Source organism: Tenrec ecaudatus, chromosome 5 (genome assembly GCF_050624435.1).
Source record: "Tenrec ecaudatus isolate mTenEca1 chromosome 5, mTenEca1.hap1, whole genome shotgun sequence".
In the NCBI taxonomy this organism is placed as follows: domain Eukaryota; kingdom Metazoa; phylum Chordata; class Mammalia; order Afrosoricida; family Tenrecidae; genus Tenrec; species Tenrec ecaudatus.
This window is the reverse complement of record NC_134534.1, coordinates 549,060-574,170: the sequence shown is the minus strand read 5'-3', so window position 1 is coordinate 574,170 and position 25,111 is coordinate 549,060. Positions and strand designations below refer to the sequence as shown.

At 59.2% G+C, this 25,111-nt stretch overlaps 1 protein-coding gene across 4 annotated transcripts in view; it reads left to right on the top strand.

Annotated features, from left to right (window-relative positions):
- Positions 1–25,053, top strand: part of MROH1 (maestro heat like repeat family member 1) — a 44,591-nt gene extending 19,538 nt beyond the window's left edge. Inside the window, exons 6-43 of one of the 4 annotated variants that reach the window (XM_075549116.1) lie at positions 19–117; positions 262–413; positions 832–972; positions 1,139–1,231; positions 2,502–2,580; positions 3,073–3,186; positions 3,773–3,846; positions 4,381–4,503; positions 6,216–6,323; positions 6,675–6,822; positions 6,948–6,988; positions 7,082–7,223; positions 7,328–7,380; positions 7,481–7,588; positions 7,723–7,842; positions 8,177–8,299; positions 8,688–8,834; positions 8,910–8,936; positions 9,598–9,720; positions 9,836–9,915; positions 10,304–10,331; positions 10,497–10,592; positions 10,679–10,783; positions 12,909–13,044; positions 13,141–13,253; positions 13,337–13,489; positions 15,550–15,704; positions 19,801–19,966; positions 20,385–20,581; positions 22,283–22,420; positions 22,618–22,732; positions 23,115–23,261; positions 23,358–23,546; positions 23,717–23,872; positions 23,947–24,081; positions 24,150–24,252; positions 24,341–24,406; positions 24,789–25,053. In XM_075549116.1, the coding sequence (XP_075405231.1) occupies positions 19–117; positions 262–413; positions 832–972; positions 1,139–1,231; positions 2,502–2,580; positions 3,073–3,186; positions 3,773–3,846; positions 4,381–4,503; positions 6,216–6,323; positions 6,675–6,822; positions 6,948–6,988; positions 7,082–7,223; positions 7,328–7,380; positions 7,481–7,588; positions 7,723–7,842; positions 8,177–8,299; positions 8,688–8,834; positions 8,910–8,936; positions 9,598–9,720; positions 9,836–9,915; positions 10,304–10,331; positions 10,497–10,592; positions 10,679–10,783; positions 12,909–13,044; positions 13,141–13,253; positions 13,337–13,489; positions 15,550–15,704; positions 19,801–19,966; positions 20,385–20,581; positions 22,283–22,420; positions 22,618–22,732; positions 23,115–23,261; positions 23,358–23,546; positions 23,717–23,872; positions 23,947–24,081; positions 24,150–24,252; positions 24,341–24,406; positions 24,789–24,874 (4,379 nt within the window). In that variant the 3' untranslated portion in view covers positions 24,875–25,053. Of the gene's footprint in view, positions 1–18; positions 118–261; positions 414–831; positions 973–1,138; positions 1,232–2,501; positions 2,581–3,072; positions 3,187–3,772; positions 3,847–4,380; positions 4,504–6,215; positions 6,324–6,674; positions 6,823–6,947; positions 6,989–7,081; positions 7,224–7,327; positions 7,381–7,480; positions 7,589–7,722; positions 7,843–8,176; positions 8,300–8,687; positions 8,835–8,909; positions 8,937–9,597; positions 9,721–9,835; positions 9,916–10,303; positions 10,593–10,678; positions 10,784–12,908; positions 13,045–13,140; positions 13,254–13,336; positions 13,490–15,549; positions 15,705–19,800; positions 19,967–20,384; positions 20,582–22,282; positions 22,421–22,617; positions 22,733–23,114; positions 23,262–23,357; positions 23,547–23,716; positions 23,873–23,946; positions 24,082–24,149; positions 24,253–24,340; positions 24,407–24,788 lie in introns of all 4 variants that reach the window. The other 3 variants (XM_075549114.1, XM_075549115.1, XM_075549113.1) reach the window with 3 other exon arrangements.
- Positions 25,054–25,111: the final 58 nt, after the last annotated feature.

Genomic DNA, 25,111 nt, shown 5'->3' with positions numbered 1-25,111 from the left:
TGACAGCCTCTCCTGCAGTGTTTGGCATGGTGCCCTTCCTGACCTCCATCCTGAGCACTATGCTGCCTATGCTGCCCATGGCCAAGCAGGATGCTATGCGGGTGGTGTTCTGTTCAGGTAAGACTCTGCCCACCCCACTCTGGGAAGCATCCGGTTCTGGGGTGTGGGGGAAGGGAGGTATGTTGAGAGAAGGGCTGATGTTCCCAGGCCAGCTGCCCTTATTACCTAGTATGCGCCCCCCACCCCGCTGGGTTGTTGCAGCCCTGCAGCACTTCAGTGAGAGTACCCTGGAGTACCTGGCCAACCTGGACCAGGCCCCGGACCCCACTGTCAGGAAGGACACCTTTTCTTCTGACGTCTTCAGCGCCTATGATGTACTCTTCAACCACTGGCTGCAGAGTCGGGAGGCCAAGGTCTGCCACCCTCCCCGCCCAACCCAGCCTCCACTCAGGCCCTGCCTGTAGCTTGAGCCCCTCCCCTTGGGGTGCTGAGAGTCTCCCAAGGGCAGGGCTTGTGGGCCAGCAACAGGGCCCCCAATGTGGGACTCCCCCCCCAAAGATGCGTCATGCACACACCAGTGGCTGGTTCTGCAGCCTTGCCCTTCTGAGCATGGCTCCTGTTGCCCAGTGGTCCCCAACACACCCCTTCCTCCACCCTAAGCACTATGGGGGGCAGGGGCCAGGCCCTGGCTAGCTATAGCATGCTGGCCAGTAGATACACCATCTCTTGCTACACTGATCCCTCTCTGGTCACCCTGTGGTCAGTATGTGGTCACCCCAAGCATGCTTGTGTCTGGGATGGCTCTTATGTGTGGCTCACGTCTGCCCACAGCTCCGGCTAGCGGTGGTGGAGGCCCTGGGACCCATGAGCCACTTGCTGCCCAGTGAGCGGCTGGAGGAGCAGCTCCCCAGGCTCGTCCCTGGAGTGCTTGCCCTCTACAAGAAGCACGCTGAGGCCTTCGCCATTTCCAAGGTGTGCCTAGTGGGAGTGGGTGGAGTGCTCAACCCTGCCTGGGGGGACTGTGTTGCTGTGTTGAGGTAGGAGGTCAGCCTGAGGGGCAGGGGATTGAAGTTGATGAGAGGGTCTCAGCCCTGCTTCTGCTTCTGCTTTGGCTGATGGCCCCTCTTCCTGCTGGCAGAGTCTGGGCCAGATCTTGGAGGCGGCCGTGAGCGTGGGCAGCCGTACACTGGAGGTCCAGATCGACACACTCCTGGCTGCCTTGCACGCCCAGGTGGGCCAAGGGGCTGGGCACACATTCCCCATGAACCCTGGCCACAGTCTCCTGTCCTCCAAGTTGGTGCGGCAGCATCTTGTCTTTTACTGGCTGCCTGGATCTCTGCACCCAGATGGGCATTCGCTGGCGCACGTGGCTGTGCTGCTGACCACCTCCTCATCTGACCCTCTCACTCAGCACCTCTACTGCCTCACCGTGGCAGTCCTGCTCCCTCAGCCCTCTGACCACTAGCCCTCCCAGCTGCTGGGCACGCTTGCCCTGGGAGGAGGCAATTTTCTGGGTCTAGCCCAGGGTTCCTTGCTGTGGGGGAGACAGTAAGGATTTCAGTGGAGCTGGAGGGGCTGGCGTCACTGTGCCCTGTTGAGAGAAGTGGGTCCTGTGTATGGGTGTTGGGCAAGGGGCCTGGCCTGGAGGAACTCTCCCTGGTGTATGGCAGGTGGCAGTGGGAGGCTGCTGCAGTGTCGAGGTGAGGAGACAGGCCTCAGATGGGGCAGGTTGAGGTGTGGGGGGGCCATATTTTGGGGGGACAGGGTGACTGCCCCTGGGAGTGGGGCTTTATAAACAGGTACTGCCCATATCAGTAGGCAGCCAGGCATCTGGGTCCAGGGGCAGCTGCAGGTCCCTTTTTTTGGTGGGGGTCCCTCAGTACACATGGGGTGTGGTCTGGGCACATGGGTGAGTGGGAACTGTTGACCAGGCCAGTCGGCTCTACATGAACTACTGGAGACTAAAGCCAGGGGGCCAGGCCAGCCACTGGACACCAGTATGCCAGCAGGCCATGGCGAGGCCCCACCCGTAGGTAGCTCCTGGGGAGGAGCGCAGAAGGCCCCCTGCCCTCCCTGTCCCTCCAGATCTTGCTGCCTGGATCTGTGGCCCGGACACTGACAGCTGCCCCTCAGCCCTGGGTCTCTGCTAGCAGGGCTGTGAGTATCAGGCACAATTACTATTGAGTGGGGCTGATTCTAGAAGAATGGTTAAAAGCTCTAATTGGTGGATCTGCCAGTGAAGAAATGCATGTCCCTTCAAGGGCTGCAGCTGAGGCCAAGATGCTCCGGCCAGTTTGCCCGCCCAGAGGAGCAGGAGCCAGTCTCCTGTATGAGCGTCTATTTCTGGGGTTCGTCCTCATAGGCAGGGCAGGGGCAGGACTTTTCAGAGGCTTCAGCGCTAACAGGGCTTATTTATGTCCATCTATCCATCCCTTCCCCATGGCCAGGTGACCGAGGGGAAGGTCACCCGTGGCTCTGGCCCCTCTCTGCCCCTGGAGCAGGTCTGCGTGCCAGTGGAGTCCTCCAGCCCCCTAGTGGTCAGCAATCAGAAGGAGGTGCTGCGCTGCTTCACTGTGCTGGGTGAGGGGGTGGGGGCGGGGGGCTGGGGTGGAAAGTCTTCATGCTGACGGGGGTGGAGGGGGAACAGGGGGGAGGGTGATGTGGGGGAGTCTTCACTGTGCTGGTGGGGGAGGGGGCAGCAGTGGGGTGATCAGGATGGCCTAGAGCCAGGACAGAAGGATGGATGTGGGGACCCTGTGAACATTTAGTGGGTCTCCAAGTGTGTGCACTCTACACACTGAACCCCTGCTGGCCTCTAGGAGCACCATTCTCTGGCAGGGCAATACTGAGGAGCGGCCATGGCTGGCATTCTGGGCCATCTATCCTCCATAACTGGGGTGATTCCGGGTGGTGTGGAGGTCCCACTTTGCTGGTGGTCCCATGGGGATGCATGCCTGCAGCCTCACTGTTGGGGAGGCACACAGTGACAGTGCCTTGTTAGGCCAAGGCAGGGCTGACCAAGAGGCCTGAACTAGGGCCCCCAACTCATGGGCTGATGACCTGGCTTTGCAGCTTGCTTCTCACCTGACCGTGTGCTGGCCTTCCTACTGCCCAAGCTGGACATCACCAGTGAGCGGACCCGCGTGGGCTCCCTGCAGGTCTTGAGGCACGTCATCAACTCGGCTGGTGCGTCCTCGTCCTCCAGGGAATGATCAGGGCCCTCCCGGGCTCCTCGGACAGGGGCTCCGCTTCCTGGTTTGTGTGATTCCCCTCTGTCTGGAAAGTTACTGGAAAGCAGTGCAGGGGGAGCCCACTGCCCCCACTGTATCCCCACCCCCAAGAGCCAGGCAGGGCACACCTGACCAGAAGCCTCCTAAAACTGGGTCCAGAAAATACTCCCCTGCCATCCTGTGCCCTGACTTCTGTGACCCTGCCATGTCTGACACGTCCCTGCTAGCTGGTCTGTAGACTGTCCCTGTTGGGAGTGCTGGTGGTCCTCTCTGGTGAGCCCAGATGAGGAAAAGCATCATCGACCAGAAGCAGTTACTCTGGCCCTTTCCAGAGGGGTGCAGCCACTCTGTGCAGGTCTACATTGAGTGCCAGGACGCGAACTGAGGAAAAGTAGCCCTCCTTAGTCAGTCCTTCCGTAGCCAGGCTGCCCCAGGGGTGCCTGGGCTCATGACAGGGAGGTCCCGTGATGACTGGCACGTGGGGGCTCAGTGCGTCGGCCTCTTCTGTGTTGCGGGGCTCTGAGCCTTCAGGTCTCTTGCAGCCGCTCAGATGGAAGTGCGGAAACTGTTCATCATCTCCTCCATGCGGCTGCCCCTCCTGGACCCCAACAACAAGGTAACAAGGCCCTGGGAGGGTGGGGATGGGCTGGAGGCCAGGCAGTGGCCCAGGCAGCAAGAGAAGGCTCCGGAAGGAGGGCTACTTGCAGGGGAAGGCAGGGGAGGGTGCTGTTTCACCCGCTTCATCACCCTAGCCCTGAGGACACAGAACAGGGGGAGCCAAAGAGCCCAGCCCTCCCGGTAGGGGCCAGGAACATGCTGGAGGTCCAGCAGGTGGGGCTGGGGTCTTGAGGTTTCACAGGGTGACTTTGTGGGAGCCGGGCGGGTCCATCAGAGTAGGTGAGGGAGGGAAGAAGCCTGAGTGGGAATGCAGAGGTGCAGTCGGAGAAGCTGTCCTCCAAAGACCCGAGGTGACCCCAAGCTGGAGAGAGGCTCCATGTAGCCTAGGTTCAGCAAATGGGAGGAGGGATGCTGGGACAGCTATGGGTGAAGGTGGGGTGGATGTTGGGACAGATGAAGAAGGGGAATTACTACCTCCCAGGAGGACTTGGAGGAACTGTGTCTCGGGTCTCTGGCTCCCCTCTTATGGCAGGTGAAGAGGGCAGTGGTGCAGGTGATCAGCGCCATGGCCCACCACGGCTACCTGGAGCAGCCCGGAGGCCATGCGATGATGGAGTACATTGTGCGGCAGTGTGCCCTGCCCCCCGAGCCACAGGTGAGGGCCACTTCCCGCTAGGCAGGTGGGTGGGCTCGGTGCCCTGGTGCCTGTCGCAGGTGTGACATAGCATACTGTTGCTGCAGTTAGCTGCGAACACTTGCCCTTCTGGGGATTCCCTGGGCACAGGGGAAGGGGAAGGGGAAGCTGTCCTATCCTGCCACCTGCAGTGGGTCCCAAGTCACACTGGTGACTTTTAGGGCTTCATTGGAAGTGGGTCACCAGGCCTTTCTTCCCAGCCGGTCTTAGCTTGGGGCCACCCATGCCACCACTCCCTGCATGAAAGGAAGGCCTCTGCCCAGATGTGAACCTTGATCTTGGCCGGCAGGTGGGGGGCTTTCCACAGGCCAGAGCCTTTGCTCTTTCACACCCAGAGTGGTGTCAGCTGTGGCTTTTCCCCAGAGGTCACCCGATCACATGTTCATCTTCTGTGTTCCCACAGTCGTCCACACACATTTCTGTGTCCATGCATTCACATGCTCACACCTCATACATCCCATGGATTCTTGTTTTCGTACATTCATACGCTTAGATCTTGTTCACATCCATGTTTGTTCTTATGCTCATATATTCATATGCCCACAGGGCACATACTCCTGTGTTCACACAAGCTTACATTCACGTGTTCTTATATTCATGCTTTTATGTTGTGCTCGCCTGTTTGTTCCTATGTTCCTGCGTTCACATGTTCCCGCATCCATCACTCACTCAACGTGTTCCCACATGCCTGTGCGCATGCGCTCATGCATGTCTCCTCCTGCAGTCATGGGCCTTGCCTCAGGCCCTTGCCTGGTGTTAGTCTGGTTAGAGCTTCATGCTGACTCCCATGTTCTGTTTCATGGAAAAATGCTTGTTGGATTCTTGGAGAGTGCTCTGTCAGTGGTTCTCAACCTTCCTCATGCCTCGACCCTTTCATACAGTTCCTCATGTTGTGGTGACCCCCCCAACCATAAAATTAGTTTTGTTGCTACTTCATCACTGTAATTTTGCTACCATTATAAATTGGGCGACCCCTGTGAAAGGGTCATTCGACCCCTCCAAAGGGGTCGCGACCTACAGGTTGAGAATCACTGTTCTGAGTTGTCACTCAAGGCCTCTGTGTTGCTCACCTCTGTTTGACCAGCTCCCGCTGTCACTCTCCCTTCTGGGTCAGGTTTCAGGGTTCTGGTGTTTTCAGCACTCTTAGGAAATGAAAGTCTTCCTGTTGGTGTGTGTCTGTGGGGCTGCCACCACAGGAATGAGCAGAGAACAGGATCCAATGGTTGGGAAGCTGGGAGGTGGTCTTCAGGTCTCTGGCTCTGTCTTCTGGTGGCCCCTGGTCTGTAGATGTGTTCACAGATGCCTCCCTCTGAGGTAACCCTCACAAATTCATCTGCACACACCTGCTTTCCATTCAAGGGAACAGTCACAGCATCTACAGAGAAGCCTCCTGGAGCCAGGCTCTGGGCCTCCTCATTGGGCACTCTGAAAGTGTCCACTTGCCCCTGGAGGGCTGTGGTGGCAGATGGGGGCTGTGAGGGGCTCCCTGGTTGTTGCTGCCTCCCTCACTGGCAAATGAAACCCTTGGCCTCCCTCCCTCCAAAGCGCTAAGTGCTGGCTGCCTTCCTCTCTGAAGTTGGCTTCTGAACTGGGCTTCCTGGGGTGACTGCAGTCTGTGCTCCGTGCCCTGCAGCTGACTGCCACCCATTGTTCCCCTGTCGCCACCCACACAGTTTGAGAGGCAGAGCCCTGGTAGCAAGGACCTCCCCTCAGACAGCGTGCGTGCTGTCAGCATCAGCACCCTCTACCTCATCAGCACCACGGTGGACCGGATGAGCAATGTGAGTGCATGGTTCTGTTGGCCAGCCTAGCCCAAGGGCATCTCCCATGTGGGGGTCCCACCTACCTGTGACTGCCCCTCTTCCTCCAGAGCATGAGGATGAGGTGGGTGGGTGGTGGTCAGCCTTCTCAGCCCCTCAGGAAGTATAGAGGGTCAGCCTGGGTCTCCCTGAGCCTCCCTCCCTGCTCACTGCTGCCTTCTCTGTCCAAGTTGGGACAGGGATACTGGGAACATACTGCCTGTCGAGGGAACAAGCTTCGGTGTGTCTCCTGTGGGTGCTGCTGTTCCCCCAGAGGGCAGCTGTGTGCTGGCTGTCTAGGCCCCCTGCCCACACCAGACTCTCTGTCCCCAGGTGCTCTGGCCGTACTTGCTTGAGTTTCTGACACCCGTGCAGTTCACTGGGGCGCTAACCCCACTCTGCCGGAGCCTGGCATATCTGGCCCAGAAGCAGCAGCAAGGGGCTGATCCTGATGCCTTCCTCATCCAGCATGAGTCCAGTGGTGAGCATGCCATATGGGGGGTTGGGGTGCGTGTGCCAGGGGCCCAGTGGGTGAGTGGGGGCAGGAACTAGGGAGGGCTGGGCTTGGATTTCCCACCTGATGACACCCTTACACTCTTGTTTCAGGGAACTTCCCGTCACCCTATGCCATAGCCACCCGGCTGCTGGTAAGTGCCACTCCCTGCTCTGGAATCCAAACCTGATGGTAGGCAGGTGTGTCTGGGCCTCCTCAGCCAGCTCACTCCTTTTCTCCCTCGCAGGTTGTGTCCTCTGACCCCTATGTGGGGGATGGCCGTGGGGTGGCCTCCCTACGGCTGCTGCATGTCCTCCATCACCACATCCACCCACTGCTAGGCCCTAGGTGGGAGACCACTGTCCCCCTGCTGTTGCAGCACTTAGCTGGTGAGGCCTGCCACATCATGGGGGACAGCCTGGGGCTGTGCGGGGCAGGGGAGGGACAGGGCTGTCCTGTGGCTGCAGCAGGGCCGGGTGTCCTGTCATTTTAGAACACACGGAGGCCACCCTGTCTCAGAAGGAGTGGGAGGAGAAGCTCTTGATGGTGAGAGACGGACCAGACCGGGGCTGTCCCCTCACGGAACCTGAGGTGTTAGGCCCGCCGCCCCGACCTCACCTCTCCTCTCTTCTCTCCGCCCTCCCAGTTTCTGCGTGACACTCTGGCTGTCGTGGCCGACAACAGTTGGGTCTGTCAGCTGAGCCTGGAGATGTGCAAGCAGCTGCCTTGCTACCACGGGGTGCCCCAGGAGAAGGTGTGCCTGTGAGCCAGCCCTGCGCCCGTCAGGGCTGTCCTCTCGGCCTGGCTGCTTCGGCCTCCTCAGGCCACCATTCCAGGGCTGTGGCAGGGGCTGCTCTCAGGTGAGTACTGCACTCTGTCCTGCCACAGAGTTTCCTGTATAAATGCATTGGGACCGTCCTGGGTGCCGCATCCAGCAAGGAGGTAGTGAGGAAACGCCTGCAGGAGCTGCTGGAGACAGCCAGACACCAGGAGGAGAGCGATCGCGAGGTGCTCCAGGGCCCTGGGAGCTCACAAGCCCACACACGTGCAGTGCAGGCCCTCTGGCATGTACATGCGTGTACATAGGCACTTGTGATATGCTGTTTTCTGGCCAGCCCCAACCCCTCCCCTGAAGAGTTGGGCCTCTCCCTCCAGGCGGGCCAGCACTGCTGCCTGGAGACCAGCCCCAGGGTGGCAGTGGAGGCTGCTCTGCCCTCAGGCCTCGACACAGAAGTGGGGCGGGGGCTACCCTCTGTGCCTCCCCCAACTCTCCCTAGGACCACTGTGGCCAGCCTCAGGCTGGCTGCTCCCCTGCCCCGTGCAAGCCAAGTGTGACCCGTAGGGTCTGGCCTGCTGCTTCGGCCTCTGTGCCATCTCGCACCTGGACGACAGCCTGGCCCAGCTGGAGGACTTTGTGCGATCCGAGGTGTTCCGGAAGTCCATTGGCATCTTAAGCCTTTTCAAGGTTTGCAGGGTGGGCTGGGGTGTGTGGCCCATCCCTTCTGGGACCTGTGTCCTCACTGCACCAGGAGGGAATGAGTTAGTGAAGGGGTACCTGGACAGCCAGGGTGTGTGGGCATACCACTGCCCTAGTGGTCAGCAAGGGTGTGCCGTCAGCAGGAGATTAAGGAAGGCTGGCACCAAGTGTCCCCTCAGGTGTGTCCCACTAACTTGTCTGCCTTGTCCCCAAGCCTTGCCCTCCTGCCTTCATGCCAAGGGGCCTCTTGGGCTCATGGTGCCTCAGCCATTGCTGACTGCCTCCAGGCCTTCTTCCTGGAATGTATTCACTGGCTGGAGCTCTGGCCCCGGTGTGGGTGGGAGTCCTGGTTGAGTCGGTGGTGTTCTGACTGCAGGACCGGAGTGACAGTGAGGTAGAGAAGGTGAAGAGCACGCTGATCCTGTGCTATGGGCACGTGGCTGCGCAGGCCCCCCGAGAGCTGCTGCTGGCCCGAGTGGAAGCAGATGTCCTGCGGAACATGTTCCAGTACTTCAACACCAAGGTGGGCTGGGCTCTGCCTGGTGGGGAGGACTCCCACAGGGCTTTCCTGTGACTCAAGTTGCTTTCTATCGTTCAGGTTCTGGGGATAAAGGTAGAAACCAAGGTACGGTGCCAGGGCAGCCACCTCTGCTTCCCGCTCTCCTCTTTTGCTTGGTTGGGGCTGCGGGCAGAAGCCAGAGGGCATATACTGGGACCTCTGGGCCTAGCCCAGAGGAACGTGCCAGAACAGCACTGCAGGGGCCCCACTTTCCCTTCCCGGGGGTGTGTGGGAACGTCCCAGGAACCCACCATGTCATGGCCACACGTCTCTTCTGGCTCTGTCCCAGTCACACTAACACCCTTCTGTCAGCCTCCTGGGGACTAACCTGGTGAGCTCAGCCTCCTCTGGCTGGGTCCACACGCTCGAGCCTCCCGCTCTCAGACTGGGGCACTTGGGAGTGAGACACACAGCACCTTGGCCCACTCTGAGTTGGGGGAGCTACCTTGCCCAGAACCCCTCTCCTGGGCACACAGTACCTATCAGTAACATGGCAGGAACCCTCCGGGAGTGGGGAAGCCTCGGCTGAAACCCAGATCCCAGGTTGCGGGAAGAGGAACTGAGCCTAGGGTGTGCTGCAGTTTCCTGTTCAAGTATGACTTTGGGCAGGCTGAAGGGCCAGTGGGAGCTGCAGGTGACAGGCCCTTCTTGAGCCTCTCCTGATAGTAGGGAGCTGCTGTGCAGGGGGTGGGGCGTGGCAGGCCCTATAACATACTTGTTTCCCCAGGACCCTGCCCTGAAGCTGTGCCTTGTTCAGAGTGTCTGCATGGTCAGCCAGGCCATCTGTGGCAGCCCGCAGGCCAGTGCTTTCCATTTCTCTCAGAAGGCAGAACTGGTGGCCCACATGATGGTGAGAGCCTGGCCATGTGTGTTTGGAGGGGCAGGCAGGAGGCCGGATCACTGTGGGAGGACCTCTGAGGAGGGAGCTGGGCTGGCAGGAGTTGAGCTTGGTGCTGCCCTCACAGGACTTCATCCGGGCAGAGCCCCAGGACGTGCTGAGGACGTCTCTGCGGAAGAAGGCCATGATGGCCTGCACGCTCCTTGTGTATCCTTTCTCCAGGGGTGCCTGTGCAGGGAAGCGCACTCGTGCGCCACAGGCTCAGGGTTGCGTCAGTGTTTGTGTAGATCGGTCCTGTGAGTATGCCAACATGTGGGTATGTCAGTGTGTGCACGTAGATGTCTGTATGCATGTCCGCATGCAGGTACATCAATGTGAGTGTGCGCGTGCGCGAGAGAGAGAGAGCCCCCATGTGTCCACTGGTCTGCACATAGGTGTGTCCGTGTGTGTGTACAGATGTGCAGGCTAGGAGTGTGATGTTATCCGGGGCCTGATATGCGTGTGAGGCCAATTGATGCTGTGACCCACTCGGGGTCTGGCCTTGTACTGGCTGGCATCTACCACTGCCGTGGTGGCCCCTTGACTGGCCGTTCAGCTCCTTGGAGCCACCGCTGGAGGAGCAGGTGCGGGCAGACATGACTCACTGCTGCCTGCACAGTGTCATGGCTCTGCTGCCAGAGTCTAACGGGGATGGTACCAGTGACTGGGAGGTGTGTGCCTATCCCCTGTGCCCCATGCGGTGGGTTGGGGCACCCAAGGGAGCTGGTGGTCTCACCCATATCTTCCAGGCCCTATATTTGGACACGATCCATGCCCTGGAGGACCTGCTGACAAGTGTCCTGCAACGGAACATGACCCCCGAGGGCCTGCAGGTCATGGTGGAGGTATGCCGAGCCCAGGCCTTCACCTGCTCTCAGGCAACCCTTGCAGCCTGTGGTACAGCCCCTCCCCCGCCTCCCTTCTTTCTCAGCACCTGAGCCTGTGGATTAAGTCACCTCGGGGCCATGAGCGGGAGCGAGCCATGGGCGTCAGCGCCAGTCTGCTGCGGTACTTCCTGGACCACCTGCATGTCAGCGTGAGTGTCCAGGCCCTGTCTTCCAGGCTCCCTCCCCTCCAGGCCCATTGCACCTGCCCTGGGCTAGGACCCTCTTTCCAGAGGGTAAGTTCTTGGGATTCGTGCAGACCAGGCACATGTCCTATCCTAGTCCCTTCCAGGGCCAAGATGATGTGAGGTTGGGCCTGACAGCAGCATGGGTCGGGGCTCAGCTGAGGGCTCTGCAGTCCAGTGCAGAGGACTGGCTCTGGGAGCCCCAGGAGGCTCACCTCCCCTGATACAGTGGCGATGAATTTGCTTACAACTGATGCCCATCCTTCTGGTTACTTTGGGTCACCTCTAGCCGACATGCAAAGTCATGTTGAAGCTGTGGCAACAGAGTGCTTTCTGGGGCCACCTGTTTTTTGGGGGTTTTTTGTCCCTTATACTTTGGATCTGCTGTGGGCGCCACCTGAGGGTGCTGACTGCTGTTCCCATGCTCAGTTTGCTGCTGGACTCACCTTGGGTCTCTGGTCTGGTGGTCTTTGGGGAAGGCTTGGGGTCTTTGGGGAAGGCTGGGTAATTGGGTGGGGCTGTCAGATAAGTCTGGGTTTGTTAACTGCAAGGTTGGCTGTTCAGACCCATTAGCTGACAGCCTCCAACAATCCTGAGTCAGAATTGTCTTAGGACAGTTGTCCCTGGGCTTGGTGTGTGTTTGACAGGCAGGCTAGTTTGTCAAACAGTGGTACCCTTGAGTACCTCACTGCCATCCAATGGATTCCAACTACCAGCGGCCTTCTGCAGGGTTTCTGAGCCTGCCACTCTCTACAGGAGCAGGCAGCCTCATCTTTCTCCTGAAGAGGGGCTGGTGGGTTTGAACCACAAACCTCTTGCTGAGCAGTCACACGTCTAGCCCACAGCATCAACACCAGGGGCCTTTCCTCCCGGAGCACAGCCCCTTCACCACCTGTCTCTGCAGCTGTGCCCTCCACAAACCCTGGTTCAGGCGTGTGCCTGGTGGGCGGCAGCGCGCTATAGTGTGGCCGCCTCCGTTGTCTCGTGCATGGTACTGCCTCAGAAGGACAGTGAACTTGGTTTTTCTCTGACGTTCACAGACTGGTTACTCGGTGGCTCCCCGTGCTGCGCCCCCTCTCCGGGGCCCCCCCTCTGCCTAGAGCTTCCTCAGCACTGGGCTGGCTTTTGCTTTGGTGGCAATGGGTCAACTCCGCTAATGTAGTGAGGACTCTGGTCAGGACAGAGGCAGGAGGCTGGACAGGGCCTAGTTCACCATCAGGGTGGTCACAGGTTTTCCCTAGTGTCAGTTTTTGTTTTTTGTTTTTCCAAATGCAGCAGACCTTTGGCACCTTTGTGGGCAGGGCCTCTGTCGCCCCACTGCGTCTCTGGAGTTCTGTCTTGTGCTGGTGACAGCAATGCCCCAGTGAAGACCAGCCCTCTGTGGCCCCCACCCTGGCCTGGCCCTCTTTCTCATCCATGGGTCTTTGGGGACTGAGTGAATGTGTAGTGTTGCCTCCTGGCAGGGACTTTCAGGGGGCAGGGTGGGCATTCTTGGGAACTCTGGGGGACTCAGGGTGAGACCAGAGGGCTCAGAGGTATGGGGCTTCTGGGCACGTGTCTCAGGGCCTAGAAAAGGGAAGGACTGCTCCCAGGAGGGTGGGCAAAGGGGCAGGGCCCAAGGCTGGCTGAGGGAAGGCAGAAAGGCAGGCAGGACCCAGTTGGCTCACGTTCTCTGTAGCCCCTCCTCTTGCTCTCCCATGAGGATCTGCCTTCTGGGGAGGGACGTCCCAGCATGGCAGCAGAGCTGGATCCAAGCCTCCCCCTTGCCTGGCTACCTTCCCTTGCTGCCAGCCATGTCCACTGTGTGAGCCACAGCCTGGCCGTGATTTCCAGGCAGGTTCCCTCCTGATGGACTCAGGTAGACTAGTGTGCTTACAACTGATCTTTCAGTTGGGGTACTGCTAGGCTCCCTAGGGGCCTCTCAGGTAGACGGGGCTGATTATCAGTGGAGAGGAGCTCCCTAGGGGCCTTTCAGGCAGGGCTGTGTCTCCAGCACAGTCTTCCTCACCTAGGTTTCAGGGCACAGGCCAGGGCTGTCTCCTGTGGGTGCTCATGCTGCCCTGCCCCTCCCTCTGGTCTTTGCCTATTGCAGGTGCTGGTGCCCTTCCACAACTTGGGCCTCCTTGTCGGCCTCTTTGCCCCACGCTGTGCAGACATGTGGCCAGTGACCCGCCAGGAGGCCGTGAACTGCGTCTATCTGCTGCTCTACCTCCAGCTGGGCTATGAGGGTGAGCCCCTGGGTGGAGCCCAGGGTGGAGTCCATATTGCCACACACGAACTCTCAAGACACACACACGCACCACCACCCCTCCCTGTCTTGGCAGGCTTTGCTCGAGACTACAGGGATGATGAGACCGAGCGGCTCCTGGCCCTCAAGGACGGCCTGGTGAAGCCCGACCTCAACGTGCTCTTCCATAGCTGCCACAGCATCGCTCAGGTGCGTACCTCCCAGGGGCGGGGCGATGCTGGCCAGTGCTGCTGTCCACCCCTCCCCGGTCTGTGACACTGCTGCTCTCCCAGATCGTAGGGAAGCGCCTCCCACCCGGTCAGCTCATCAGCCTCCTGCTCACCATGTTCGAGAGTCTGGGGGACCCTGACAAGAACTGCTCACGTGCTGCCACTGTCATGATCAACTCCCTCCTGAAGGAACGGGGTGCAGTGCTGCTGGAGAAGGCAGGCAGGGACCCCAGGGGAGGGGCCAGAGGGGTGGGGTTGTACCCATCATGCCCACCCTTTCCAGGGCCTCTGCCCTGCCACCTGTACCCCTCAGCCCTGTGGTGCCCCTCACTCAGTCTGTGCTCCAGGCCCTGCGGCAGACTCCTCACAGGTGCTGACCCTCCTTGGAGCCCCACTGCTGGGGCTGCCGGCCCAAGTTTGGTGTTGGAGTGGTTCTGAGGCTGGACTCAAAGAGGGCATGGGTGGGTGGGTGGCAGGGGCCCAGGAAAGACGCCAGGTCTCTGTTAGTGGGAGGGGACTTGTGCTGGCTCTTAGCAGGGGTGACACCCAGGGTAACGCCCCAGAGGGCAGCATTGACAGGTGGCCTGGCCTGCTGTGCCATCATGTGAGTGGGACATGCAGTGGGCTCCCCTGTCATCAGACTGAGAACCAGCACTGAGTCAGCTTGTGGACCATGGGACATGATGGCCTTGGGTGGAACATCTGCTAAGCCAGCAGCTAGAAGCAAGCGCACACACTGACTGGCACTGCCCGCAGGCCGCAGAGACTCAGTGAGCAGGAGGTTGGACCACAGGAAGTGCAGAGTCTGAGCCAATGGAGAACAATACCATGAACGGGCCTCAGGCACCAAGCATCCCAGAGCGAGAGAAAAAGGCGAGTGTGGCTGAAAGGTATTAGAGGTTTCCCACATTTTGCAAAAGATGTGACCAGCCTTCAGTGTGATTGCAGCTTAGTGTCGAGAAGACGGACATCCTCACAACTGGACCAGTAGATGCCATCATGATGAATTGAGAACATGACGATTGAGGTTCTCAAGGATGCCGACTTGCTTGGATCCACAATGCTCATGGCAGCAGCAGTCAGGCCCCGGGGAAGTCAGCTGCAGGACGTCTCTTTGAGGAGTAAGATGCACCTGACCATGCCATTGGCATTTCCAGGGTCTTCACATTCAGGTGAAAACTGGACAACGAATAAGGAAGAATCATAGTGCTGGCAACTCATGTTGAGATGACCATGTATGGTCCAGAGAACCGAGAGACCTGTCTTGAAAGAAGTAAAGCCAGAGTGCTCCTGAGAAGCCAGGAGGGAGAGGCCGCACCACCAGTATTTGTACATGTCATCGAGAGAAACCAGTCCCTGTGAAAGGACATTATGCTTGGCCAGTGACAAAGGGGAAAACCCCCAGGGCAGGGAACGCAGTGGCTGTGTCTGTGGGGTCCAGCGTGGCCTGAGGGTGGCACAAGGCTGGGTGGTCTTTCTGTGACCCATAGGGTCGCTGTGGGTTGTTCGCACCCACCACCACCACCGATTCCACAGGCCGAGTGGAGTTGCAAACAGGATAAACTCAAAATCCCGCAACAAGATGCCTCATGGTTAATGGTCAGAGTTGTGGAAATCTAAGCGAGCAGAAACCCTGAGTTCTGAGAGCAGCAGCGCAGGCTGCGAGGGAATCCATGCCAGTGGCAGCAGCACCCTTCGCAAGCGGGGAGGAAAGAGCTGTTAACCTATGCCCTGATGGTCAGGCCCTCCTCAGAACCCACCTTAGTTCTTTTCCCAGGATGGCCGGTGTCCCTGTGATGCAGAGGAGAATGCAGAGTGGCACCCGTGAGGGTGGGGCGGGGCCAGCCTGGCCTTCCCTTTGTCCCGTCCTGCTCTTTGTCTCTATATTGTCTTCTGAGATGTGGCTTCCTGGTGTAGTGGTTACACGTTGCCCTCCTCTTTTCAAGATCAGTATTCAAAACCACCAGCTGCTCGGCAGGAGAAAGATGGAGCTTCCTACTCATCATAAGTTAGGGCCTAAGAACCGCACAGGGGCAGGGGCAGGGGCAGCGCTCCTCTGTCCTGAGGGGTCTCGATGGCAGGGGGTGTGAGTGTGGTTTGGGTTTTTGGACCCTTACCACTGTGTTGTTCTCAGAGATGTAGCTTCAGCTGAGGATCCACCCCTCCAGCCATGGCCTGCATCAGCTCAGCGTAGGGCCAGTGTAGGTCCTGCCTGCAGGGAGCAGTGAGTGTGGATGCCTGATCATGGTTATGCTGAGCCCCTGGCTGCCCCATAGGTACCGGAGATTGTGAATGTGCTGCGTTCCAAGCTGCAGGAGGCCCCGGAGGAGCACGTGCTGAAGGCCGCCCAACACAGCGTGTACCTGCTGGCCTCCCAGCACCAGGCTGCTGTTGTGGCTAGCCTGCTGGGCAGCCCCCTGCCCTTCGACAGGTACCCTCCCTCCTCTCTTCACTGGAGCCTCGGGCCAAGTTCAGGTTATGGCAGGCCCTAGGGATCTGGGCCCCCCATCCAAGGGCCCCTGCTTATCCACTCCTGGGGCCATGAGGCTGTCCTGGCCTTTCCATTAGCTGTGTCACAGTGGACATGAGCCACAGTGGTTCTTGGTGCTTCCTGGAGCTGCCCTGCCCTCACCCCAGCCTCTGAGCTTCCGCTGTGGCCTGTGATTTGCAGCCCTCCCCAACCCCACTGTGCGGCCCTGGCTCTCTTGACCACCCCCTCCCTCGTCAGCTCAATGGACCCTCAGGGAGGGTGGGGGCCCAGTCCCTCTGCCCTGCAGCAGCGACTAAACATTGTCAACCACACGGCCCCTCTATGTGTGCTGGCCCCAGGCGGTGGTGCCTCCAGTCTCCTCTGGCTGAGCCACTACGCTCATGCCAATGTTGGGCTCCGTCCTGCGTCACGTATGCATGGCTTCCGCTCAGTGTGGACTTGTCCCAGAGTGACACGGTCCCTTCAGATGTCATGGCTTCCCCCTTACAGAATCAGATCGCCAGGCTTTCCCCCTCAGCCACCTGGTCGCAGTGCATACCGCCTGGACCTTGGCCACATGCTTTCCTGCTTCCTCCTTGTGCCGCTGCTCTCCTTTCTGCGTCCTCTGACTGTTCCCCAGTATGTGCACGCACGTTTACCCCCACTCCACTCTGTGTCTGGTGTCCAGTGGCTGTTACTTGCTGTGCTCTGCTCTCCCCTCGTTCCCCTGTCAAGGGAAGCTCATGTACAGTGCAGTTCAGCAGCTCACGGGCCCAGGCCCGGGCTGTCAGCAGACCTTGGCCTTGATGTCCATGGACTTGTACGGGCTATCATTCTGGCTGTGAGCTGTGGGGGGCCTTGGGACACTGTGGTGGTTCCCATGGTGGGCACTATGGACCTCTCTGCTCTCTTGGTGAGCCCAGCTTCTGTCACTCGCAGGGAAGGCCACCCGCACCTGCGTGCAAACACATTGGTCTCGTCTTCCTTATTGGGGTCCACCTTTTTCACGCACGCACACTCTAAAGAGGCTAGACCAGTGGTTCATGTGGGTTATGACCCCTTTGGGTGTCAAACGACCCTTTCACAGGGGTTGCCTGATTCATCACAGTAGCAAAATGACAGTGAAGTAGCAACAAAAAATAATCTTATGGTTGGGGGGGGTCACCACAAGATGAGGACCTGTATTAGAGTCACGGTATTAGGAAGGTTGAGAACCACTGGGCTAGACGTTGAGTAAGGAAGACTGCAGAGAAATCGATGCGTTTGAGCTATGGTGTTGGCGAAGAAGATGGCTGCATAGAGAACAAACAAATCTTACTTGGAACAAGTACAGCCAGGGTGCTTCATAGAGGCAAGGATAGTGAGATTTCATTTCACAACATACTTTGGGCTTGTTGTCAGGAGAGACAAGTCCCATCCTCGCCAAGTGGTGGTGGGGGGGTGGGGCGGACAGCGACAAAGTGGACTGACACAGTGGCTACAAGAAGGGCCTCCCACATAACTGTTGTGAGGATGGTGCAGGGCCAGATGGTGTTTTGTGATTTGGGGCTTAGGGTTGCTGAGTAGGAACCAACTCAAAGGCACCTAACCATTGTACCAGGGCAGGCCTCCTACAGCCTGGCCTACAACAGCCACTCCCTGCTGTCTGGCTGGTTAACTGCAGTGTGAACAGGGTAATGGTTGGCAGCATGCCATCTCATCCCGCCACCAGCTGACACAGTCTGTCAGTTCACAGTCACAGCCCCTCAGGGCTCCATTCCTCCTCTTCCTCGTCCTCTTCGTCTTCCTTCCCTAGCCCTCTGAACTTTACCCTATGGTAGATGCTGCCCTTTTGTTTTGCTCAGATGGTTGACTTCTGCCACAGGGTTAATTTCAGTCTCAGGGGTCCCACTGGTCTACCTGAGCCATAAGCTCGATCTCTTTTATGACTTTCAGTTTGTTCTATACCCACCAGCCCTGCACACACAGACATGCCTCTATGTGAGCCTTCTTAGAGCAGCTGGTGGTGCTAGCCGGGCACCATCCACTCTTCTGGTCTCAGGGTTGTGGGGACTGATGTCTGTGTGGTCCACGAGTCCACTGGACTGATTGTTTCGCTTTTGTTTTGAATTAAATCCCTCTTTTTTTCCTTGACTGGAGAGAGCCCAGTGACTGCATTTAAGACTCTAGTCACACTGCTCATCCAAGTAGAGGGCAGAACCTTGTCTGTGCCAGCTAAGTTATTCCAGTAGAACTTGTTGCCCCTGAGACTGTGGTGGTTCTGATGATTCCCCAGACCAGCAACTTGTTCCCTCATGGTATTTAGTTATGTCAAAGAAGCTTTCCTTATTTGGTTCCTGTATTTGTAGTAAAAGTAAGTACCAAAAACCAGACTCGCTGCCATCAAGTCAATGCTGGTTCATAGCGACGTTCTGTGGGCTTCCGAGACTGTCACTGTTGTGGACGTAGAAAGCCCAGTCTTCCATGGAGCTGCTGGTGGTTTCGAATTGCTGACCATACGTTTACAACCCAGCATGTAACCACTACACCAGGGCTCCAAGAAAAAGCGAATACACACACACACCACCACTACCCACCCGCTCTGTCAAACTTTGTTGGTCACTTCCTCTTCCATCCGGTCAGCCTACGGGTCTGTCCAGCCTCTACTTGTTAGTCCCCAGTGTTGCAGGGTTGTGCCTGGAACAGCCCTTGTCTCTGTTGCCTTTCACTGTGCACGTGGTCTCCACCAGCTCCGCCCCTCTGCATGGCCTATCAGTGTCTGCTACCACTGATTCTCTGCTCATTGTGAGGTCAGTGATTCAAAACCACCAGCTGCTACTAGCCATCTGTTCCCGTAAAGACTGGCAGCCCTGAAACTCTCTCTCGGCTCACTAGGAGTGAGCACTAATGAGATGGCAGTGAGTGGTCAAGTCAGCTGAGGATGAGTTTTACCCTGATAATGGTTAAGAACAATCAAGAAAGGGTACTATCTGGAGCTCTGGTGGCATAGTGGTTATGTGTTAAGCTGCTGCAACCTGAAGGGTCAGCAGTTCAAAACCACCAGCCTCACTATGGGAGAAAGAAAGGGCTTTCCACTCCCATGAAAGAAAGGGTGCTATCTGGGGATCAATCTGGAGCATCGCGTGGAGTTCCAATTGGGTGTCCACTGGCAGGGTTTGTTGGAATGCACCACATCCGAGGTGTATATAGATGCACAGTCTTCACATGTGGCCTCAGAGGCCTGGATTGTGACACACACTCAGCCCTGCCCTGCTCTTTCCCCTCCACCCCGCCGTGGTGTGGCGATGACCCCAGGTCATGCTGACTTTGCCCCTGCGAGGTGTGTGTGTGTGTGTGTGTGTGTGTGTGTGTGACACTTTTGTCAGAAACGTCCTTATGTCACCACCCCTCTAGAGCTCTGCCGCAGGGTCTAGCACTCCAGGGCCACCACAACTGGAGCATGCTTGGCAGTGCTACTGTTACCAAGGCTGCAGCTGAAGGGAACTGGCTGCTGGCTCTTGGGGGGGATGGGGGTATCCCGTCCTCCTGGCCTTGCCTGTGGGCATCTTCCATCAAGCCTGGAAGGCTCAGAGCCTCTCCTGCCCGCCTACCACCTCTTGGCCTCCAGGTGGACATGTGATAGACATTCTTGCCTGGACCAGATCACAGGAGATGTCCTGTGCTGAGCTGTCTGGCACCATCCTCAGGTGCTGTGTTTCTCATTTCTAAGGGCTGCAGCATGCTTCTCCCTCCAGCTGTATCCGGTTTCAGGACTTCCTACGCCATCGGGTGTCTCAGTCCCGCCACTTGCTCGCTGCTCCACAGTTCCATTGGTCCCAGTGGCTTCTGTGGGGCCCCTTGGCTTTGCCTTTTTCCTTTCAAATCTGACTCTGCCCCCAAACCCGGCTTGCACATCCAGTCCTGGAACCATCCTCCTGCCTTCCTCCCATTTTGCCCACCACCCGGGCAGCTGTGTGCAGGCACCCAGGGTCAGTGCAGGGCCAGCCTGCTCTGGTGGCCTGGGGCCATGAAGCTCAGAGGTCGGCAGCCCCAAGGTGACCACCCCTGTCTGCCACAGCCACACCTGCACCCTGTGGCGAGCCCTGGCTGTGGAGCCCAGCCTCGCGGCCCAGGTGCTGAAGCTGCTGCTGGAGAAGATGAGGAAGGACGTCCCTTTCAAAGAGAGCAGAGCCTTCCTGCTTAGCAGTGCCCCTGACCGTGTGGCCACGGTGCTGCCCCTCGCAGTGAGTGCCCCAGGCCCTCGGGGTGCACCCCTCACTCTGCACCACCTGGCTACTGCCGGAGGTGGGGGTGGGGGTGCCAGCTGAGCCTGCAGGCCACAGTTCGGCTTGTAAAAGCCTCTAAGGCGTCTTTCCCCAGGGAGAGGGTTCTGCGTTTTATCCTGTGAAAACATCAACCCAGCTTGCTCCACTTCGCCCACTTTTTAAGCAATAAAACAGCTGTGAAAATCCCCCTCCCCCAACCCCAAAGCACGGAGAACAGATGGTCTGGGGCCCAGTCCCCACCTCCTGGGCCATTCCCCCCACTCCCCTGGGATCACCACCTCCAGACGCCTGAGGGCCACAGGCCGGGGGAGGAGTCCCTAAGGTGTTGCTGCTGGGTAAGGCGGGGTGGCACTTTTGATGGGTCCCCTCTTCCCAGGCCACATGCGCCCTCTACGAGGTCCTGTCCATGCCCGCCTCTGGGGCTGCAGTGCTGGAGCTCTACCCTGAGCTCTTTGTCACCCTCCTGCTGAGGGTCAGCTGCTCTGTGGGCGTCCAGCTGCCCCGAAGCCTGCAGGCCAAGGAGAGGAGGAGATCTGGGGCTCCCCCCGCCACCCGGAGTCTGGAGCCCTGCAGGTAAGCGTGCATATGAGCTGAACAGGTCATGCACTGTGGGCACATCTGTGAGGTGTGTGCATGGAGGTGCGAGTGAGTGCACATGGGTGTGCAGTGCTGTAGCGGGCACACATCCTTTCCTTGTCAAGAGACTGAGCTTAGCCCTCTTCTCTGGCTGCCTACTTGCTTCCCTGCAGCAGCTGTTTGAGGGACCTGGGGTGCACTGAGGTGCTGGGGCCTCTCAGCCCTCACGACAATGTTGGCTTTGTATACTCGGAGCACAGCTCTGGCAGAACCTCAGCAGAGACCCCACCCCACTCTGCCCCAACCTGTTGAAATGGCCAAAACTTGGGCTCCTGCCCCCACCTGGGCTGCAGATTGGGCCCTGTGGCCTCTGCAGTGGCAGGGCCGGTGCCCTAGGGGTGCAGTGCTGCTAGCTGGACGCAGCTGACCCTGCCCGCCAGGCATGGCCTTCACAGTGTTCTCTACCTCTGCTGGCCCTGCCTGGCATGCGAGAAGCAGCCCCCTTCGGGGCCAGAACTTTCCCCTGCTGCTCATTACCAGCCAGCCCTTGAGGCCTCTTGTCACCCAGGACAGTTTCAAACCAAGATCTCGGCTAGAGGTGACTGAGCAGGTGGGTGGGCCCTACAGACACCCTGCAAAGCTAGGCAGGACAGAGCGCCTGTAGTTCTCCCCCACCCCCTGCCAGGAACCATATGGGCTGGCTTCTGCTTGGTTCTCATGGGGTCCCTAGGCCTGGACCCAGCTTTCTGGCTGGATCAGTGTTCCTCAGGAGGGTGGGATCTGGCACTAGCAGCTGACCTTGAATGAGGACCGGGCTGGCAGTGACTGGCATGTACCTCTGCCCAGGGCCAGGCCCTGCCCCCCAGAGACACAGGGCATGAATCACAAGGTCCCAAAGCAAGCTTGTCCTGTACCCCTCCCCCTTGACAGCCCATGAGGTCTGACTCCCCTCTGCCCTCACACACACTCTGCCTTTCCATTCACACCTGGACACCACCTCCCCACTGTGTGCAGTTCTGCCAGCAGTATGGACTGCACTGTGGGCTCACCCCACCCCCCAATCTGCCCCAGCCTCAGGCTGCTGGAGTGTAGGAGCAGATTCCAGACAGCCCTAGAGGCTACAGTATCAGGCTCATTTCCTGTGCAGGACTGCAGCCCCTCCTGCAGGGGAGATACCATGGGCGTCCAAGCAGCCCTGACCCCAGGCATGACTGCTAGGTAGACCAGCCTCATGGGATAGGGACACTGAAGTGGTCCTAGAGAACTGACCATGTCACACAGGCAGATGAGGCAAGGTGCAGGCCTCAGCCAGCAGCCCAGCACCACAGGGTGGGGGCAGGTTCCTCCCCCCTCCACATGGGTCCTACTCCTTTAGATCCTGGCTCAGCCCAGGGGAGCCTGGGGCATCCCTCCTAAAGAATCTGCCAGAGTCACTTCTCCATCATTCTTGTGTTCATTCAATAAGTCCTGAGGGCAAGCCAAGAAGCTGCTGACCAGGAAGTACCCATCCCTCATGCCCTCCCCCAGGGGGCATTGCCAGTACCTGTGGGCAGCCTGCCCCAGAGCAGCCCTGCAAGCCCTCCACTCCCCAGGAGTCCCCAAAGAGGGCTGCCAAGGGCTCCCAGCTGGTTTCCTGCATTCACACCTGGGATGTGTGTGTCTGTGTCTCCCTGGGTGGAACTGAGCTGTGTTCTGCAGTTCTGCGGTGGACACGCTGCAGACCATGCTGCTGAGGGGTGGCAGCGAGGATGTGGTACGGCACTTGGAGCTGGAGGGTGGCTGGGAACTGCTGAGGAGCTCTGAGGGCCACGAGGACGGTGTCACCCAGCTGGCCAGGTAAGCAGGGCGCTTGAAAGAAGGTACAGGCCCACAAAGCCCTCCCAGTAGAGGGGCCCAGTGAGGACTGTCCAAGATGGAATTGGGAACCCAAACCCTGCAGACTCCCCAGCCAGGGTAGTGGTGGTCCTCAAGGGGTGGACCTCGAGAGGTGGACAGACAGCAATACAGCCCTCTACCTTCCTGGCCCACTCCAGGGCCATGGCAGAACACGCAGGCCCCCGGCTGCCACTGGTAATGAAGGCCCTGGTTGCCACGCAGAGCAGCACGTACAGGATCCAGAGGATCACCTCCACAGCCTTTCTGGCAGAGGTTAGGCCCATGCAGAGACCTGAGGGCAGCTGGGCAGGGCTGTAGTCATCCTCTCCCACCGAGGAGGGGTGAGCAGTCTCCCAGGGACCCAGGTGGCTCCTCACCATGGCGATAGGCCCTGGTGAATGTGTGATCTTGCCGCATGTCCCCTGGGGTCATGGGAGAGGGCCCTAGAATGGGGGGCTTTGGACAGGTCCTTGTGGACCCAGGTGTGCAGCTCTGAATGGAGCAGCTATGAGGTGTCTAGGTGCTTGGGCCAGCTAGGACCTCTTTGCTGGCTAGCCACATCTACCCCACAACGGGGGTGACAGCCCTTCCCCAGCCCAGGTGGGGGCAGGGCAAAGCACAGGCTCTGGGCAGGCGACTAGACTTCTCTACACAGCTACTCAGCAGTCACGTGGCGAATGACTTACTGCTGCTGGAGTCCCTGCTGGACCACCTGGCCGCCCGCCAGGCAGACGCGTGCCCCAGCGTGCGGCGGCTGGTGCTCCGGGGCCTCGCCAACCTGGCCTCCGGCTCCCCTGACAAGGTGGGCCTGCCTACTAGGCTGGGCAGTAGCCAAGCTGGGGGTGGGTGTCCCGCCCGATGTGCAGAGACCCAGGAGCCTAACTCTGTGGTGACTCAGGTTCGGGCCCATGGCCCCCAGCTGCTGACAACGCTCATTGGTGGGCTGGACGACACCGATGACCTGCACAGCCTGGTGGCCCTGGAGGCCATGGTGGGCCTGGCCAGGCTGCTGGAACTGCTGGAGCCTCGGGACCTTCGCTCTGCACTGCTGCATGTCGCCATCCGCATCCGGCCCTTCTTTGACAGTGTAGGGGGAGGGCTGAAGCTCCCCACTGCAGTGTCCCTGTCCCCAGCTGCCAGCTACTCCCCATTGGCCCAGGCTGAGGGGTTCCCCCACTTCTTGGGCAGGCGTGGTCCCCACACAGGGAGGGGGCGGGCCAGTGGTCGGGGCTTGGGGTGACTCCTGGTGGCCCACAGGAGAAAACGGAGTTCCGGCGGGCGTCCATCTGCCTCTTTGGGCACCTGAACAAGGCTTGCCACGGGGACTGTGAAGACGTGTTCCAGGAACAGAGCGTCAGCGCGCTGGTTCCCCTGATGCTGCACCTTCGAGACCCCCAGGCTCCTGTAGTCGGCGTGCGTGGGGGCCAGGGGCCTGGGGCAAGGGGTGGGGAGGACGCAGGCAGGGTTCTCAGTGCCCTGCCCCACAGGCCTGCAGGTTCGCACTGCGCATGTGTGGGCCCAATCTAGAGTGTGAGGAGCTGACGGCCGCCTTCCACAAGCACCTGCAGGAGGGCCATGGCCTGCACTTCGGCGAGTTTCTCAACACCACCTGCAAGCACCTGGTGAGGTGGAGTTGAGGAGGGCAGATTGGGGGGTGCCGGCAGCAGCCTGACTCAAGGCTTCTGCCCAGATGCACCACTTCCCTGACCTGCTGGGCCGCCTGGTGAGCACCAACCTCTTCTACTTCAAGAGTGGCTGGGAGGATGTGCGGGCCGCAGCCCCCATGTTCACGGGTAAATAAGCGGTTGCAGGCCTGGGCCTCCTCCCACCCCCGGTGCAGTCCCCCCCAACCCCCGACCCCTCATCAGTGCCCTCCCCCAGGCTTCCTGGTGCTGCATGCAGACCCCGAGCAGCGACACCAGGTGGACCTGGAGCTGCTGGTGCCTGGTGAGTGGTCTGCCCCTCCCCCCACAGTGTCAGATGGCATGCTGCCCTTCCCCTCTGGGCCCAGAGGGTAGCCCTTGCCCTGGGGCCTCCTGGGGCCGTGCTAACCCTGTGGGCATCAGGGGGAACTAAGTGATTTTCCTGGATTTCAAGGATTTTTCCCTGTCACCGGTGACCTCATCGTCTCTGGTAATTCACGGAAACTTCTGAAGCGTTCCAAGAGGGCTTAAAAACACTAAAAAAGGAAAAACGCTTTTTCCGCTGCTCCTGAGCCTCCTGGTGGAGCCTGTGTACAGGGTGGCGGCCCCACGTGCAGGCGCCAGTGCGCTCTGGCTGGAGTGGGGCTGGGGGCTCTTTCAGACGTTGGTGCCCTCTCTCCACCCAGCTCTGCAGCTGCTGCTGAAGGACCCTGCACCTGAGGTGCGCATGAAAGCTGCAGAGACACTGGGCCGCCTAGTGAAGTTCGCATGAGGCCCTGGGGCACCCACCAGCTGGTGACTTGGAACACAAATGCCCCTACAAATGTGGGGTCGGCAGAGTGCCCGGGCCAGATGGGGTGGGGGGCAGCTGTCTCTGTGCCCCTTATAATTTTCAATAAAGCTATGTGCCCCCTTCCCCCGAGCAGTGCTGCAGGGGGTGGGGTAGGCAGACCCAGGTCCTCTTTCTGGCACACCCAGGGGGCTAGCAGGACGGGGAGGGGGCAGAGTA